This window comes from Ooceraea biroi, chromosome 8 (assembly GCF_003672135.1).
Source record: "Ooceraea biroi isolate clonal line C1 chromosome 8, Obir_v5.4, whole genome shotgun sequence".
Classification (NCBI taxonomy): domain Eukaryota; kingdom Metazoa; phylum Arthropoda; class Insecta; order Hymenoptera; family Formicidae; genus Ooceraea; species Ooceraea biroi.
This window is the reverse complement of record NC_039513.1, coordinates 15,539,105-15,553,662: the sequence shown is the minus strand read 5'-3', so window position 1 is coordinate 15,553,662 and position 14,558 is coordinate 15,539,105. Positions and strand designations below refer to the sequence as shown.

At 45.0% G+C, this 14,558-nt stretch overlaps 1 protein-coding gene across 5 annotated transcripts in view; it reads left to right on the top strand.

Annotated features, from left to right (window-relative positions):
• LOC105280265 overlaps positions 1-14,558 on the top strand; it is an 85,984-nt gene that overhangs the window by 1,111 nt on the left and 70,315 nt on the right. For 2 of the 5 annotated variants that reach the window (XM_011340641.3, XM_011340631.3), the window contains exons 4-5: positions 63-188; positions 345-460. In XM_011340641.3, the coding sequence (XP_011338943.1) occupies positions 63-188; positions 345-460 (242 nt within the window). Of the gene's footprint in view, positions 1-62; positions 189-344; positions 461-2,286; positions 2,493-14,558 lie in introns of those variants that run through there. The other 3 variants (XM_011340650.3, XM_026971966.1, XM_011340661.3) reach the window with 3 other exon arrangements.

Genomic DNA, 14,558 nt, shown 5'->3' with positions numbered 1-14,558 from the left:
TTTTTGAAAAGGATCAGCTGAGTGTTCTTGATGATGCATTGAGGGGGCCTGCTCTGTTACAGGTTACTAGCCCCAGTCTTGTTTCAGAAGTTATGGGAATGCCGCCTATAACCACTCCCACTTACGCCAAAGAGTTTAAGAAGGTCATCGAGGCTGCGGCGAGGGGACGACAGATATTTACCGTGCAGGTAAATTATGAGTTTTATACTTCTTTGGAGGACAATAACATTTTCTCTTAATTCTGGTAATCTTTTAATTTTTGTTCAATTTTTGCATTAGAAAAAAAATTAAAATTGTATCTCAAGTAACTCCGCTGACTAAGATGGTTTCATTATTTTTTTCAGTTGTACAAGCCGGAAGGCACCAGCTTGGGATTCAGCGTGGTCGGACTTCGCAGCAAAGACAAGGGCGAACTCGGCATATTCCTGCAGGAGATACAGCCCAACGGCATCGCAGGCTGGTGAGTCGAACATCTCAATTGTTGTTTGCCAATTTGTTGCTGCTGCATGCTTTACAACAGAGACAAATCTGTAAATTCTGAGAATTTTAAGAAATTATGGAAACATTAGCATTATTTTGGCGGCAGCCAAAATTACATTTGCATTCGTCAAGTGAACGATTGAGGAATTGGCAGGCGTTTCCGCTTCGTTCAATCTTAAGGATGTAAAAGTTAGAAGCCGATATATGTCTCCCGAGATAAGTTTAACCGCGTTTGAGTAAATCTCGTCAAACGTCGAAAGCGTATTCGATAGACGTCGGAAAAAAGATGGTTCCATGATGAGGGGTTTGACGTGGGGAATGAGGGATGAGACATAGACGCGCGATATATCAGATGATCCAATAACTTCGCTTTACCGCAGTGCGGTCGTATCGACATTCCGCAGTCGGGCCGAACACGGAGAATCCGCTTTCTTTAATTCAAGTTTAATTCTCCGCTATCGCGCGAGACGCTTCTTCTTCTCCTTCCGCCTTTACTCTCATTCCGTTTTTAGTGGAGAGACAGATTGGGAAATGTCAATTAAAACTTTTTATTACCGCGGCGTTCCATTATCGAGTTCTCGAGATTTCTCGTTAATGCACGAGAGTCCGCCGGCGAAATGTGACTCCCTTTTAGCGCGGCGAGAGCGAAACACGATTCTCCGATTGCTCTTGGCTTGCAGTGTAAGCTCAAATCAAAGCCCCAGGCAGCCTAATCTACATCACCGTCAGAAACCGCAGGCTCGGAGATGAGAGAGACGCGTTCCGCAGTCGGCGTTAGGAATCGTCGCTCGTACACGAGCTCAAAGCGAGCGAGCGGGCGAGCGAGCGACCACAAGCTATCGTTTCCGGATTACGCGTTTCTCTGGTGGCACACCCTGTGCACGGTAGTGATGCGGTGCCGATCGTGCCGTCGTTCGCACGCATGCTCGTTACCCTCCATCCGGAAGCTTCGCCGCCACCGCCGCCGCCGCCGCCGCCGTCGAGAGAAAACGCCGCCTTTGAAAGAGAGCCTCCCACCCTGCGACTACCGACGAACCAGTCTTCGACGAACCTGCGTCGACGGAGGTCGCAGGGTGGACTCGTACGCGTTCTTATCACGCGGCGGACGCGCGCGTGTACGCACCCCACGCATCCGCGGGGATCGCGCATCCACCCGCCCGATCGTCATCGTACAGTGACGCGACTAATCACGCCGCGAGTGGTGTCGCACTCGCGAGTATGCTCTTCACTCTTTCTCTCATCGCGGACATCCTCCGCGCGTCCGATTCTCGCCAGTGTCTTTCTCCGCGTGCCCCGCTACGTTCTCCGCGCTACGCGGATGCACCCCCGAGGGTTGCGTCCCCGCCGTCTCGTCGTTTCAGAAGCCTCGGCGAGTCTCGTGTCCGTTGAACGCCAGCGAAGAGAGAGGAGACGCCTCCCTGCCGCGCTTAATCTTCGCGGGAAGGCCGCGCGCGTGTCGAGATCGCGTTTCTCCTTCCTCGGCGACGATCACGCGAGCCTCGCGGGCACGTTCGTCGGCGCGGTGCTCTTTCACGCGATGCGCTCGTTAATCTCTCGCGGGTTACCTAGTCGCCGCGGTCTCGCGAAGGCGGCGACTTTCTAGGGGGTTGTTACTCTCGCGGGGAGGTGAGTGAGAACAACGGAACGGTGCGACGTTGGTGCGACGTCGTCGTCGTGCGAAGCCGCACGTGGTGCGTGCCGTTCTCCGTAAGAGGTATCGCGGTTCATTTCCTGCTCCCTTTAAGTTCATCTTTGATGGCATCAAAGCTTAAGGGTTAAAGTGCAGGAGCAGTTGATTGATTCCTCGGCATTCAAATCGCTCGCTCGCGACGCAATAAATCGGCAATAACGAAGTACTCGATCGATGGACCATCAGCCATCGAAATATGCACGGTCTCCAGTTATGTAATATCGAAGATCGAAGCTCATTCAGATGGACAATCGCTGTCAATCGGCGGGATCGGTTCGCTCTCGCGTTCGCTCGCACCTCATGGGAGCGGAGGCGTGCTCAGGTATGCGCGATCCGTTCGACTTTTTCCACGTCATCGTTACACTCTCTACTGTGGCCGGGGGGTAGTATGCTAACGAACACGCGGGTGCAAAATTGCGTTTTTATTGACTCACGGCTTTACTCTATAGAGAGAAAACGAGGGAGGGAGAGAAACGCGGCAGCACTTCGTGGCCTGTACACGCCTCGTGGGCGAAACTGGGTTAGATCGTCGGCGGGAATAGGCCTCATCGATCCTGGATTTGAACTCGACGCGAAATTATTCTACCCTCGACGAGCGGATTATTCATACCCTGAGACTTTAACGACGGTGCGGACCCGCGGTGCGGTCCGAGCAACGTCCTAATGCCGTGCGTCAATGTTCGCGCGAAATTAACCGGGTAGCCTCTCTCGATGAGGGACGAGGAGGGTGTCATCCCCCTCTCGATAATTTGTCGCACGCGTGTAGCGAAATTTATCGCCATCAATGCCATCAACGCCACCGGGTACACGTGATCGGGCCGCGCCGTTCATAAATTAATCCGTCCGGTGATATGCCGCTGTCTATGCACTGATAAAGTGACAAATAATAACGTACACAAAGGGGATAAAAAACAAATCCAGTCGATGAAACAGAATCCAGCAAACGGTGCCTTTCTGATACATATATTTATAACTTTGGTCCTATTTTATATATTGTCTCGTCAAATATTTTAATAATGATAACAAAATGGTGACATACTAGCATCGTTTTATCAATGCTAATATAATTGGTATTACTTTGTTTCTATTAGCGTAAAAATTTCCGACTTTTTTACATCAATTATCACAATTTTGTTCGAGTTTTTCCCTTATCTAATTCGTTTGATAATTTTATGCAACTGTTTGGTAATAATCTTCCTTTACGGAGCAGAATGGTGTGTAAAATTGTGTAATAAATACAATAAATGTGAGGGTAGGACTGAAGTACGGGGCGTAAGTAATTTGTTGTCGAATCGATGGTTGGCCTATATAAAGCAAGCGTTATACCACTTTTGACGTCACACTGAATAACGTTATAGAGAAAAAAAATTAGGCTACAAAAATTCACAAAGTGACTTAATGATCGTTAGGTGGTAGCGCGAAAGTTCCACGGCCGATAATATTAAACAAATCCCTTTGTACAGCGTGCGTTAAAGTTGGTTTATTGTCCGCGCCTTAAACGAAAGAATTATAATTTGCTGGATCGATAATGAAGGTACGCCGCGAATACTCGCTCAAACAATTTCGGCGATTGAGCGATGCTGATAATTAAATTTCATGAATAGATTAATACGCTAATGAAGTATTGGTTATTTTAAATCCAAATTGCATCCCCTGTAACGACATCAATTTTAATTTCTGGCATTTATGCGCTTAATAAATTACGATGAGATTGCGGTTCGCATCTGGCGGTGCATATTCGCCCGGAATGTCCAAGATACTTCTTTTTCGGCTACGTTGGCGAAAGCAATTTATTTCTGATATAATATTTTTACGCAGTCGATGGTGGCACGACTAAAATCCGAATCTCGTTGGTTGCACAATGCTATTGAGGCGCGCCTGGCAAATTGTGCAGTATTATACACACGGGCCCCGAAAAAAAACCCGGTATGGTTAATATATTGACGGGTTACGTTAACGAATTTATCGCGCGCGCGCCGGTGGAAGTCAAGCGTGAATTATTGGCCCGCTAGTCCGCTACAACGGTCCGTTCTTCTCGACAACAATGTATAAATATTTCGAACGTATTTACTGGAGCTGGATACGAGTAGCGCTGTATAAAGCACGACTTTATCGGATTTCTCTTTTGCAAGATGGAAACTTTATTTGATGGGGAGTAATCTCCAAATAGTGATATTAATGCGTAATTCGTACGGAACAGGTAACAAAATATCCCTTAAGCGGCATGCATTCATGCATGCGCGACGTAATAAAAACGTACACGAAGCTTCTTACCGGAAATACAATCCGCACGGAATTCTGTTATTAATCGCTCCGTACGCTTTTTCGTTCGTTGAAACCGTGCGCTGGACGCACGCGGGAGCGTGAGTAGCTCACGAAAGAAGCGTAATATGGGATAAGTTCTCTGCAGAACGGAAGCTAATACACGCGCGAACTTCCTGAATGGGCCAAGTCTCGCTTTTGCAATTTGTTTCTCGGTGCAAGCAGCCTTTATCTCAGCACGCTCTTCTTTCCTGTAATTTTTTACAAAGGGCACGGTTTGCAGAGAGGGCTTTCTTGGGGATTCCCAGGGGGACGGGGATATGTTAAGACACGAGACAGAAAAAAAGTCGAAATAGGCAGAATTAAATCACGAGTAATTGATGCCTTTGAGGGGCATTCTCGCTTTTGAACCGGCGTCCATTTGCATCTCAAAAGACTTACGCGGGTATTGTTTTTTTTAGGGTCAAAGAGCCTTTGTACGCTTTTTTTCTATCTTTCTTTCCTTCAGCGTTGTCACTATTCGTGTAAAATGTACGTGGTACCTATGCACCGCGTTATTATTGAATCCGTGCAATTAGATCGCCGGATCGTTGATTGTTTGATCGCAAAACGAATGTTTCACAAGAGGGTCAATATCGTTAACCAAGCATCGTGTGCTATATAGTTACAACAATGGAGATCAGTATCCCCGATAGTTGGTACTTCGCAGTCGACCCGACCGCTGCCGCCGCGTTTTGCGCTTTGTTCGTTCGATAAAGGCGAGACAAATTTCATCGCCGAATCGCGAACAATGTTCGCGCGAGAACAAAACTGCATGCGATAGGATTGTGTGTGCTTTCAAGATATAATGACGTAATACGCCTGCAGCATGTGCACTCGCGGTGAGTTCAACGTAAACGATGGAGAAAATGATTGACACGCGGGTAAGCGTGCTTTAAGTGTAATTCGGTATCTTTTCTTTCGGTATCTTCACGGGAGAAAATAGTGGAGAAATGTTAAGTTTGGTTTTATCCACGGCGAAGGAGGTAGCAAACAGAGTTCCGACTTCGTCGGAATTTCAAGGAGGTTTGCATTTTTAAGAGAGCCGTAATGGCCGTCGTTAAAGAGTTGCAGGCACACTCGAGTTATAAACTGATTTGGAAACGTAACTTTCGTAGGAGAAATTGCTAATTAACCCTCTCGCCGCGAATATATATTTTTTAACGATCGTTAGAGCGTGCACTTCATTGACGTGGGTGGTGCGACGTTAATGCGAGCCTCGTCAAGAACGGAGCAATTTTAAAAGCCGCACCACTTGATGCACGCTTTCCATACTGGATTCTCTCTTTTTTTGCATACGTTAAAAAAGAAAACTGCTTAACGTTTCCGCTGTGGGAATATTTTTAAAAAACGCTAGTCAGTCGGACGCGTTCGTGCTAAAATCTCATTATGGTCAGTCATCTCGTGTCGGTCTCTATGTTGGTCTCCATGTTGGTCTTCATTAAAGTAAATGGAAATATATTACGATAATTAGAACGCGACCAACGTTTCTACTAGAGATCCTAAAAAATATTGTAGAATTTTCAGATTAGCATCTACGAAGGTTTTATTTTAATTATCTATCACGTTGCGTGTCAAAGAAAAGGAGAGAACCGTTTAACTAAATGTAATTTATAATACATGAAAGACAGGCTTGAAATTTCCGTCTAAGTTTCTCCTCAAGTAATAAAATATTGAAATATTGATAGCTTTCGAGATGACTAGCGACTGGAAATTGAAAGCTTTTTACGGTCGAAGCTTCTAAGCTGCCAGCATTCGATCCAATTAATTTCTCGAGAATATCAAAATGCGGCAGCATGCGAACGCGAATTTCAGGACACCGTCCGTGCCCGTTTTCATCGTTCTTGTCGAATAACATATTGTGCAGCATCCAAGAGAACAGTTTCCGGTCTCAGCAAAACGCACTGACATTCGTTTCTTTCTTCTTCCGATGTTCAGTGTCATTTCCACTGGATCCACGTTGAAACGGCCAGGCCGTTGTCGTCTCGCGTCATCTTCTTTTACATCTCTCCTCATGCGCGTTATTCTTTCACGGTAAACGAAGATCAATAACGGTATATAGTGCGCCGCGGTGGTTTCAGTTTTATCGCGGATGTCGCGAACTGCCGCGCAAAGTGCCAGACGTCGTTCCACTCTTGCGTCGCACCAGTTGCACCCCATTTCTCGACATTAACGTTAACGTTAGCCGAAAATCAGTCCTGCTCGCGCATCTGTGTCCGTTGCACGGAAAACAGAATCACGCGAGGCAGATCCTGTATATCTTCTTCCGGTAACTTCTGGTAATGCCGTAGCGAGGGACTGTTCAATCCCTTTGAACCGAAATCCAGTTTGAGGTTCTGCGCTAAAATGTTTGAAATTGCTAGTAGAATAATATCCGTAGAATGTATGTAATAATACATATAAAATATAATTTCCGCATCTATTTCTTCATTATATTTATCACGTTCCTATAATTAGCAAATTATTATTTATTACAAATACTTTTTTCGGGACACAAGTGTTCCGATAGATCCGAAAGATGATTAAACCCGTTGCAGACTGCGACGGCAACTATGATGATCCGGTGATTACGAGTATTGTGCCAGGAGCTCCGTTATCGCAGCGAGCGATCATTAATAATTAAAGCAAAGAAGCTTCAGACACTGCGCCCGCTCGTTTATCAGTCATCACTTGAATTCGGCTCTCGCAAGTTTGAGCAAATCATTTTCCTCACGAAGTTCGTTCCGAATGGCGTATCGCTCTTACTTTATCCAATTAACGCACACATAACTCGATCAAGAATACCGAAATGCGCGAATTAAAGACACGCAGGAGTGTGTTACATCCTCTGCAATGCAATTCCGCGATTATTAGTATCGATTGCAGGCGGAGAAATTTCATGTATGCTGATTATGGTTGCCAGTTATCTCAATTTAATTACGGTGTATAATTACTGATTTGGGCGTACGCGTTTCAAATTGATAACATCATTTACATAGAAATTTCATATTATCATCTCTGATTATCATTTTATGTATTGGTCTTAAAAAGATTGAAGAGTGCATTTATTACTTCTTAAAATAGATATTAATAATCTTTTCATTTTGAGGGAGACGCGCGAGAACATGTACTAGCGAGAAAAATATTTCGATAGCGCGCACGTAAAACGCTACATACGTCGACGTAAATTACAGGTCCTATGTGAATGAGTCCGGGGCAGGGTCGGGATAAGCAGCTCGTAACTTGGATCAATATAATCTTCCTTTTGCTCTTTCGTGCACCCGCGGCATGGAAAAAATGCTCCTTTCAGTCGACCCAGCCTTTCTCGTTCGCCGGAAAATATATTAACGAGTAATATCTATTGTCAAGACCAGACTGCTTTTTCGTTTCCTTTCCATTGCGGTATGATATAAAAATTGGAATTTCTGTAATAAGACGCGCGCGATTACATCGGCGAGTTTTGCGACCACGGCTTCAAAAGGTGATTTTCCGAGCGAAATTTAAATCTCTCGGTGAAGGTCGTTTTCTCGTTTAAAAAAATTACCGTTGAAAATATCGTGACTAAAGATATCTAACGAGGTGTATAATGGAGAAATTATGTCTCTCTAGATTTTAGATTTCATTACTATTTCCACGTGTCAAGAGAAATTAAATGAATGCCAGTTAACGTCTATTATAAGTTTATCAGGGTAGAAACTGGAAGAGCGAGATATAGATCTTTCGATCACTTCATGTTTCTTCGTTGTCACGACCATCGTAGCCCGTCCAGGCTTGAGGTCACGGGAAAGTAATGTATAGGTCATTAACGGCACCGCGCACAAGATTCTTCTGCGTTCTTCACTTGTTGCTCGATCGATCCTTGTGCACTATCATCCCCTGGACAAACGCACGTACATACTTACACTCACGTAATGCAGAATCGGCTCTCGTTCTAGTCGAGGTTTCCCCGGCTGCGTGACGGAGCGCTCTAACGCAATAGTGCGGACTGAATTCGCTACGCTAGTTCGTGCATTTGTCTCCGATTTGGCAACGGCACTTTATCTCCCACATAAGAGTCCATTACGACCATTATCCATCATTTCCGACCAATTCGTGCGAGAAAGGAGCAGAATTCGAGAATCTCGTTTGTCGCACATGCCTCCAAATGAAATTTATGGAGATCCCGCTCTCGGACGTTGAACAATTTTTTTGGATATTTCAGATGTCCTTTTTATTGACACTGACACTGAGAGATTTATCATTTCCGTGTATCCCAGCGTGCCGGTACTCTCAGCAAGTTGTTTCAAATTTCATTCCGGAAACAACTCAATTCTGCCGCTTTGTTGTACTTCCCCAAAGGATTGGCTTCGTTCCCGTTCTCGGCTATGTCTGGTCGCAATCTGCACACATAAGTTAGTTTAAATTTATGAAATACTCATAAATTATTCGTGGAGGGAATAAATTCTCGAGCCGTTACGTACGCCCTTAATACCGGAATCCCTTGCGATAACTCGCGTGGAGTCGTTGCCTTATATCCTGATACTTCCAATAGGCGTTATTTCTCTTGCTGGATCATCGTAATACCGCCTATGTGTACGTGTGTATGTACATGTATGTATGTGTGTGCAGTCGGGGATGCGCTTAAGAGCGTGAAGATTGATTTATCGGGCACGCGGCAACTGGGACGTTCGCGACACGTTTTTCGTGACGCTGTGCAGTCTGTGTCATTCTGTCTATTATGGCTGTGATTCCTATCGCATTTACGCCGGCCATATGGTCTTAGCAAACGTTCCTTCCGATCTGGCGTAACATGAATGTTACCTTTTGCGAAAACTCGATTTTTAACGGATATATAAAATCCATTCAGGAATACGTTTTGCCCACCAACGTTCTACGAATCGCTCACTGGCTGGAATTTGTAGTTCGAATGATACAAGATAGATACTTGTCACGAAAATTTTTGTGTGCAGTTTTAACAGTTTCCTAATTGCCATAATTGCCCACAATATTTGCCATAATTTGATAGTTGAATATTATAGGTCAGATAAATAATTTCTATTTGTTAACCACGCATATGGAAATCGTGCAGCATTGTTTAAACGAGTTGGAGCGATGTGTTCGAGTTCTAATTTGTAGCGTTTTAATTATTAATTAACCGATAATTTTCTATACCTGGTTCTTGCGGAGCGATGGCATTCACATTGCGGTTTCGGTTACCGATAAACGTGGTAGCCTATATAGCCTGACAAGAATTTTTCTTTGCAACAGAAAGTTCGTCGAGACTTGTGCGTGAATCAAAATATTTTTGAAAAAAGGAATAACGCTTTTTTTGCCGTAACAAACATCTTTTTGCCGTAAAACTTCGAGACAAGTATTACTACGTGCTACGATAATCAAATGTGCCACGTGAGAAAAAAGAGGCCGTCCCTTTATTATGCATATTGCTCGGCTGACGCGAGATCTACGTGTTCCTCGCCATGGATGCTATCTGCGAATCGTGAGAGGAAGAATCAGGCCTAACAGGAGTAAAAGTGCAGGTATGTTTCCGATAGATTTACTCGATTAGTTAGAGAACCATGATTCGTCGTATGTTTTCGTGCTGCGATACGTGAAAGTCTATTTATTCTCGTTGAAGGATTTATTCTCGCGATCGCAATTAAAATGTAAAATATGGAGTGAGAGCTGGTTACATTTAACATTAAATGCATGAAAGCACCAAGCTGCGGAATCGTTTAGAGTTGTCGATTCACCACAACATCGCACTTCTGTATGTATAAATACGTTGAATTCAGCATTTGTATTTTCCTGCATAATATATGCAATCCCCACCCATAGGGGGTGGCTCGTTAAATATCGTTAATCAATTCATAATATGGCTTGATACTGCTGTGGAACAACAGTTTAATTATCCTAGAGGTATCGCGTAATAAAGCTTAGCCGAACACTCGTGATATATTGAATTTATACCCATCGCGAGTTTAACGCCTAAGTTATATTACCGTTAGCGAGACGCCGATTAATTGATCCATGCAAAAAAACCCACGTCATGCGAATCGCTCGTGCGAACTTGCGAGTTCGATAAAGGTCTTAATTTAGCGTTTAACGGTGATCTCGAGCTCAGTCTCGATCTGAAAAACCATAATTTATTCGAAATTACGCTCGCGTGCTGCAGATTTACTTGTGTGATTTCGTAGCCGGAAGCGTGAACGAAGGCGAATTCAGATCGATCAAGGACAAAGAAGGAAAGAACGGGTCGGACAACTTTCGAGCCCGTTTGCGCGCTTGCACTCGCGCGGCGAGTTTTCCAGCGAGTCATCCGCGGCTTCGCGACAGCTTTTAATGACTGCACCGACTTCACCCCGCGTGATTCTTTCAAACGGGAGCTGCGACGCTGCATAATTCAGTGCGCAAACGACACCCCCATTGCCTTCAGCCCCGAACGGCACAAACTTCTCCCGGATCCCGCTCCCATGTCGGCGAAACTTGCGCGGCGGATCCGCGCCGTTCAAGGTGCGATCCGCGCGATTATACGGTATTCTGCTTACATTTTTTAACGTAGTACATATTCTCAGACGGACATCGCTCGCGCGACGTCTTTTTTCCCTTGTGTCTGTCTAATGCAATTTTAACGAGGTGCAAAGTCGGTCAGGTCCCGCCGCGTACTCTCCGATGCTTGATGGTTCGTGTCGTTATACTTCGCTTCACCCCTTGTGGATCGATATTCGTCGCTGTGCACCCTCTCCATTTCTCTATCTATCTTTCTCTCCCTTTCTCTTTCGCTCGCTCGCTCTTTGCTCGGACGTTGATCAATCTCTCGCGGTGTGGCGAAGAAATCAGCGTCTTTGAGGCGCCTTATACGTGATTTCTGCGAAAAGGTTTCAATTACATGTAACTTCTCGTGAACCTTTTCCAGTTAACGGTTAAAATGGCACGTCGCACGGTGTAATGCAGGTACTATTTATTGATATAAAAGGATGACGATTTATACTTACTGATATTAAAAAAGAAGTAATAAAGTAAAATCATGCCTCATTCATTAGAGAAAATAAAGCTTTGCAGCAACTGTTCTAAATTATACATGAATTTCACAAGGAATTATAGATTTTATGATAAGCATTATTTTCACTAAAAGGTAATTCTATTTCGGAGCGTTCAAATAGATTGAAAAGGTGATACTATTGGATTTTGATCGGAAAGTGTTAAGAATACAAGGATTTATAGATTAAATACAAAGTTTTGCACTTAAATTGTGCTAAAAAGATCCGCACGGATATTTCGGTCTATCCAATATATTGTTTAATGGCTAAAACGTTTCTATCAAGTTTTGCTGGGGAGTGTAAAGAGGCTGAAATTTCATCGGTGTTTATTAGTTTTATTTTACTTACAATGGCCGACAGGAAACGAGATCCAGCAATTGTAGACGTTCGCGCATAAAAACTCTACACCGACTACTTGGCGGATATTACGTGATTTTTCCCTTCCTCTGATTGGTGTACTTATTCTTGTAGAGATTCTTGCTATTTATAAACGTTAAAATGGAGCAAACAATCGAAATTAAACGATGGAAAGTTTCGGTTTGAAACACAGTCTTCAGCAGGAAGATGGAATATTTTTCGCGGATTTCATCGTCGCTCTTAATAGAATTTTAACTCGACAATTACCGAAGCGTTCGACATTTAAACGTGCGAAAATTCCTGAGAAATATACTGCTCAATTAAATTCTCTTCTCGCGAAAATTGCTCCGATTTTCGACGAGCAGTGCCGCTGTATTACGTACCCTGGAAAATGCAATCATCTTATGCATTAAGGTGTGCACTTAGCGGTTAAACGAATGATTAACGTACCGGAGGTCGAGAGTTTTAAAAGAAATTTCGGCGACGGGTCGAGAGATGATGCTCGAGGGGGAATAGAGACGGGATACAGGAAGAAGAGCAAAATCGCGCGAAGTGCGTGGCCCGATTTCCAGAGACCGGGTTGTGTGAGATTCGCGTAATGGGAGAAGTTTAAAATACGATCAGTTACGCTCCATTACGTTTGCCCACCCCCTGCTCGGGTCCGACATTTTCCGCCCCGTTGCTCGACCGGCGATCAATCTCCGGTATTTGGAGGGAAAAAAGATCGGCGGCGGTGACGGCGGCGAATCGATCGCACCGTGAAAGGGGCCATGCATGTCATCGTTGTTTGCCGTGTCGCGTATCCTGCCGCGCAAAATGCGCCGCCATATACTGCTTCAAGGGTGTAATATCTGCGCGTCCACATGGCGGTCGTTTCTACTATTATTGCCAGCCCTCCGCGAGGACCCTCGACGATCCGGAGGATGAGTGCCCCGCGCTTTCATCCAGATTATGTGGTCTGTGAGTGCGAGTGTGGCGTGCCTCTGTGTGCCGCATCATCTTTCATCTTTCCCGACCTGGTCGCGACAATATGAGCCCTGCTGTGACCCTTGGCCCTTGACTCGATCAGTGGAGTTGCTGATCGACGAGCCGCGGCGAGCCACACGTCGATATAGATCAGAAACTGGGTCCGAACGTGCTTTCAAACGAGATTAAAATGGACTTACATTCTTCATCCTCTTAACTCGCCGCGCTAGTGTAACTCGCGCGCCCGAGTTCTCCGGCCACGATCAAACGTTATTATCAGGTTGAAGCGGCTTGCGCGTGCGGAGGGTGAGTTTACGAGGGCGGGATTGTGTTGTCCTATGAGGTGGCTAACGAGTACTTCGTGTTACTCTCGTGTGGTCCTGTCTCTGCATGAGATACCACTCCACTCGCGGCGAGTAGAGATTGTTTGTCTGGGAAAGCAGGTTCTTCGTCTACTTAAGGGAACGGGATGGAAACGCTGTCTGGCGTAGATCTAATCCGGTGTTTGTCGCACGAGAGAGCAAACGCGTGCTCTTCATTACCACGTTACTCCTTTGCTCATGTATCGTAATCTCCACTGTCAGTCCGACCTGCATGTGTCCCTGCGGGACGTGCATTAAACGGCTTTCTAATCCGGAATACGCCTTTGCACGCTTTTGCGGGGAGATGATAGCGAATACTGTGTGCCCGGATCGCGTTACGTATCGTCGTTACGTTCCTCAACTCACCAGAGTGCTGGGATGAATTATGCAGTACCTCGTGCAACGTTTGTAGCCATTATCGATGGAAAGGGTCAGAGAGCGGGGCCTTCATTTTCACTTACATTATGTTTCGTGATTTTATGGGAAATATATTTGCGTGTATAATCGTACGCGCACGATGAGTTGTGCATTATATTGCTCCATTGTAGTGGCTCGAATTGTGCGACGAGAGCTTGCAGGGCAAGAAGAGACTCGACGCTTGATATAAACTGGAATAAATGAATGTCACTGAATACCGTTCCCTGAACGCGATTTTCAAATCAATTAAATTGAGGTCTGATGGCAAAAATAATAAAACCATATGCATCCAGTTACGTATCTCCCAATTTTGCGATACGTGCACGATCCATTCTCTGAAATTCCACTTGAACTGATATCGATAATGTAAATACTCGAATATTTTATTGCAGTTTTGTATATTGTTACGCTCAATTGACTCGTCGGTTAAATTGACAATACGAATGTTTCATAAATATCTATCGCGCATTGAGGCACGCCAGATTGAAGACGCGCGGGCATTGATTTAATCGGAGCTACGTTTCTTCCTCTTACTTTGCTGGAAGATCCGACGTTCCTACACCTTGTCGCTTAAGCAGCATCGATCAATCTTTCATGTAGTTAGAAAAAAAATGCACGCGATCGATAATCCGATATAACCGTTGCTTTTCTCAGGATGTGCACATGTCGCGGATGTCCCGCCGCGTACATGTGCCAGAAGTAGGACAACACGGAGCGTAATATCGCTCTTTTATTGCGTAATTATCAACGCGACGACAGAGCGAGGATATTCCTCGCGTGCAACTGAAGAAGAGTATCCTCGTGCTCTCTATACTCGCGTGAAGCTTGCATTTTCTCGCTTGGGTGGCGCAATTTGATGGCCGTACCAGTCGTACAACGGCATTGTGTTCCGCGTTGACAATTCTCTAAGAGAGAAACGGAGAAAGGGATGGAGAGGGAGAAACGGTATCCCGCAAGTCGAACCGCCGTGAAACCGAGCAACGGTATACC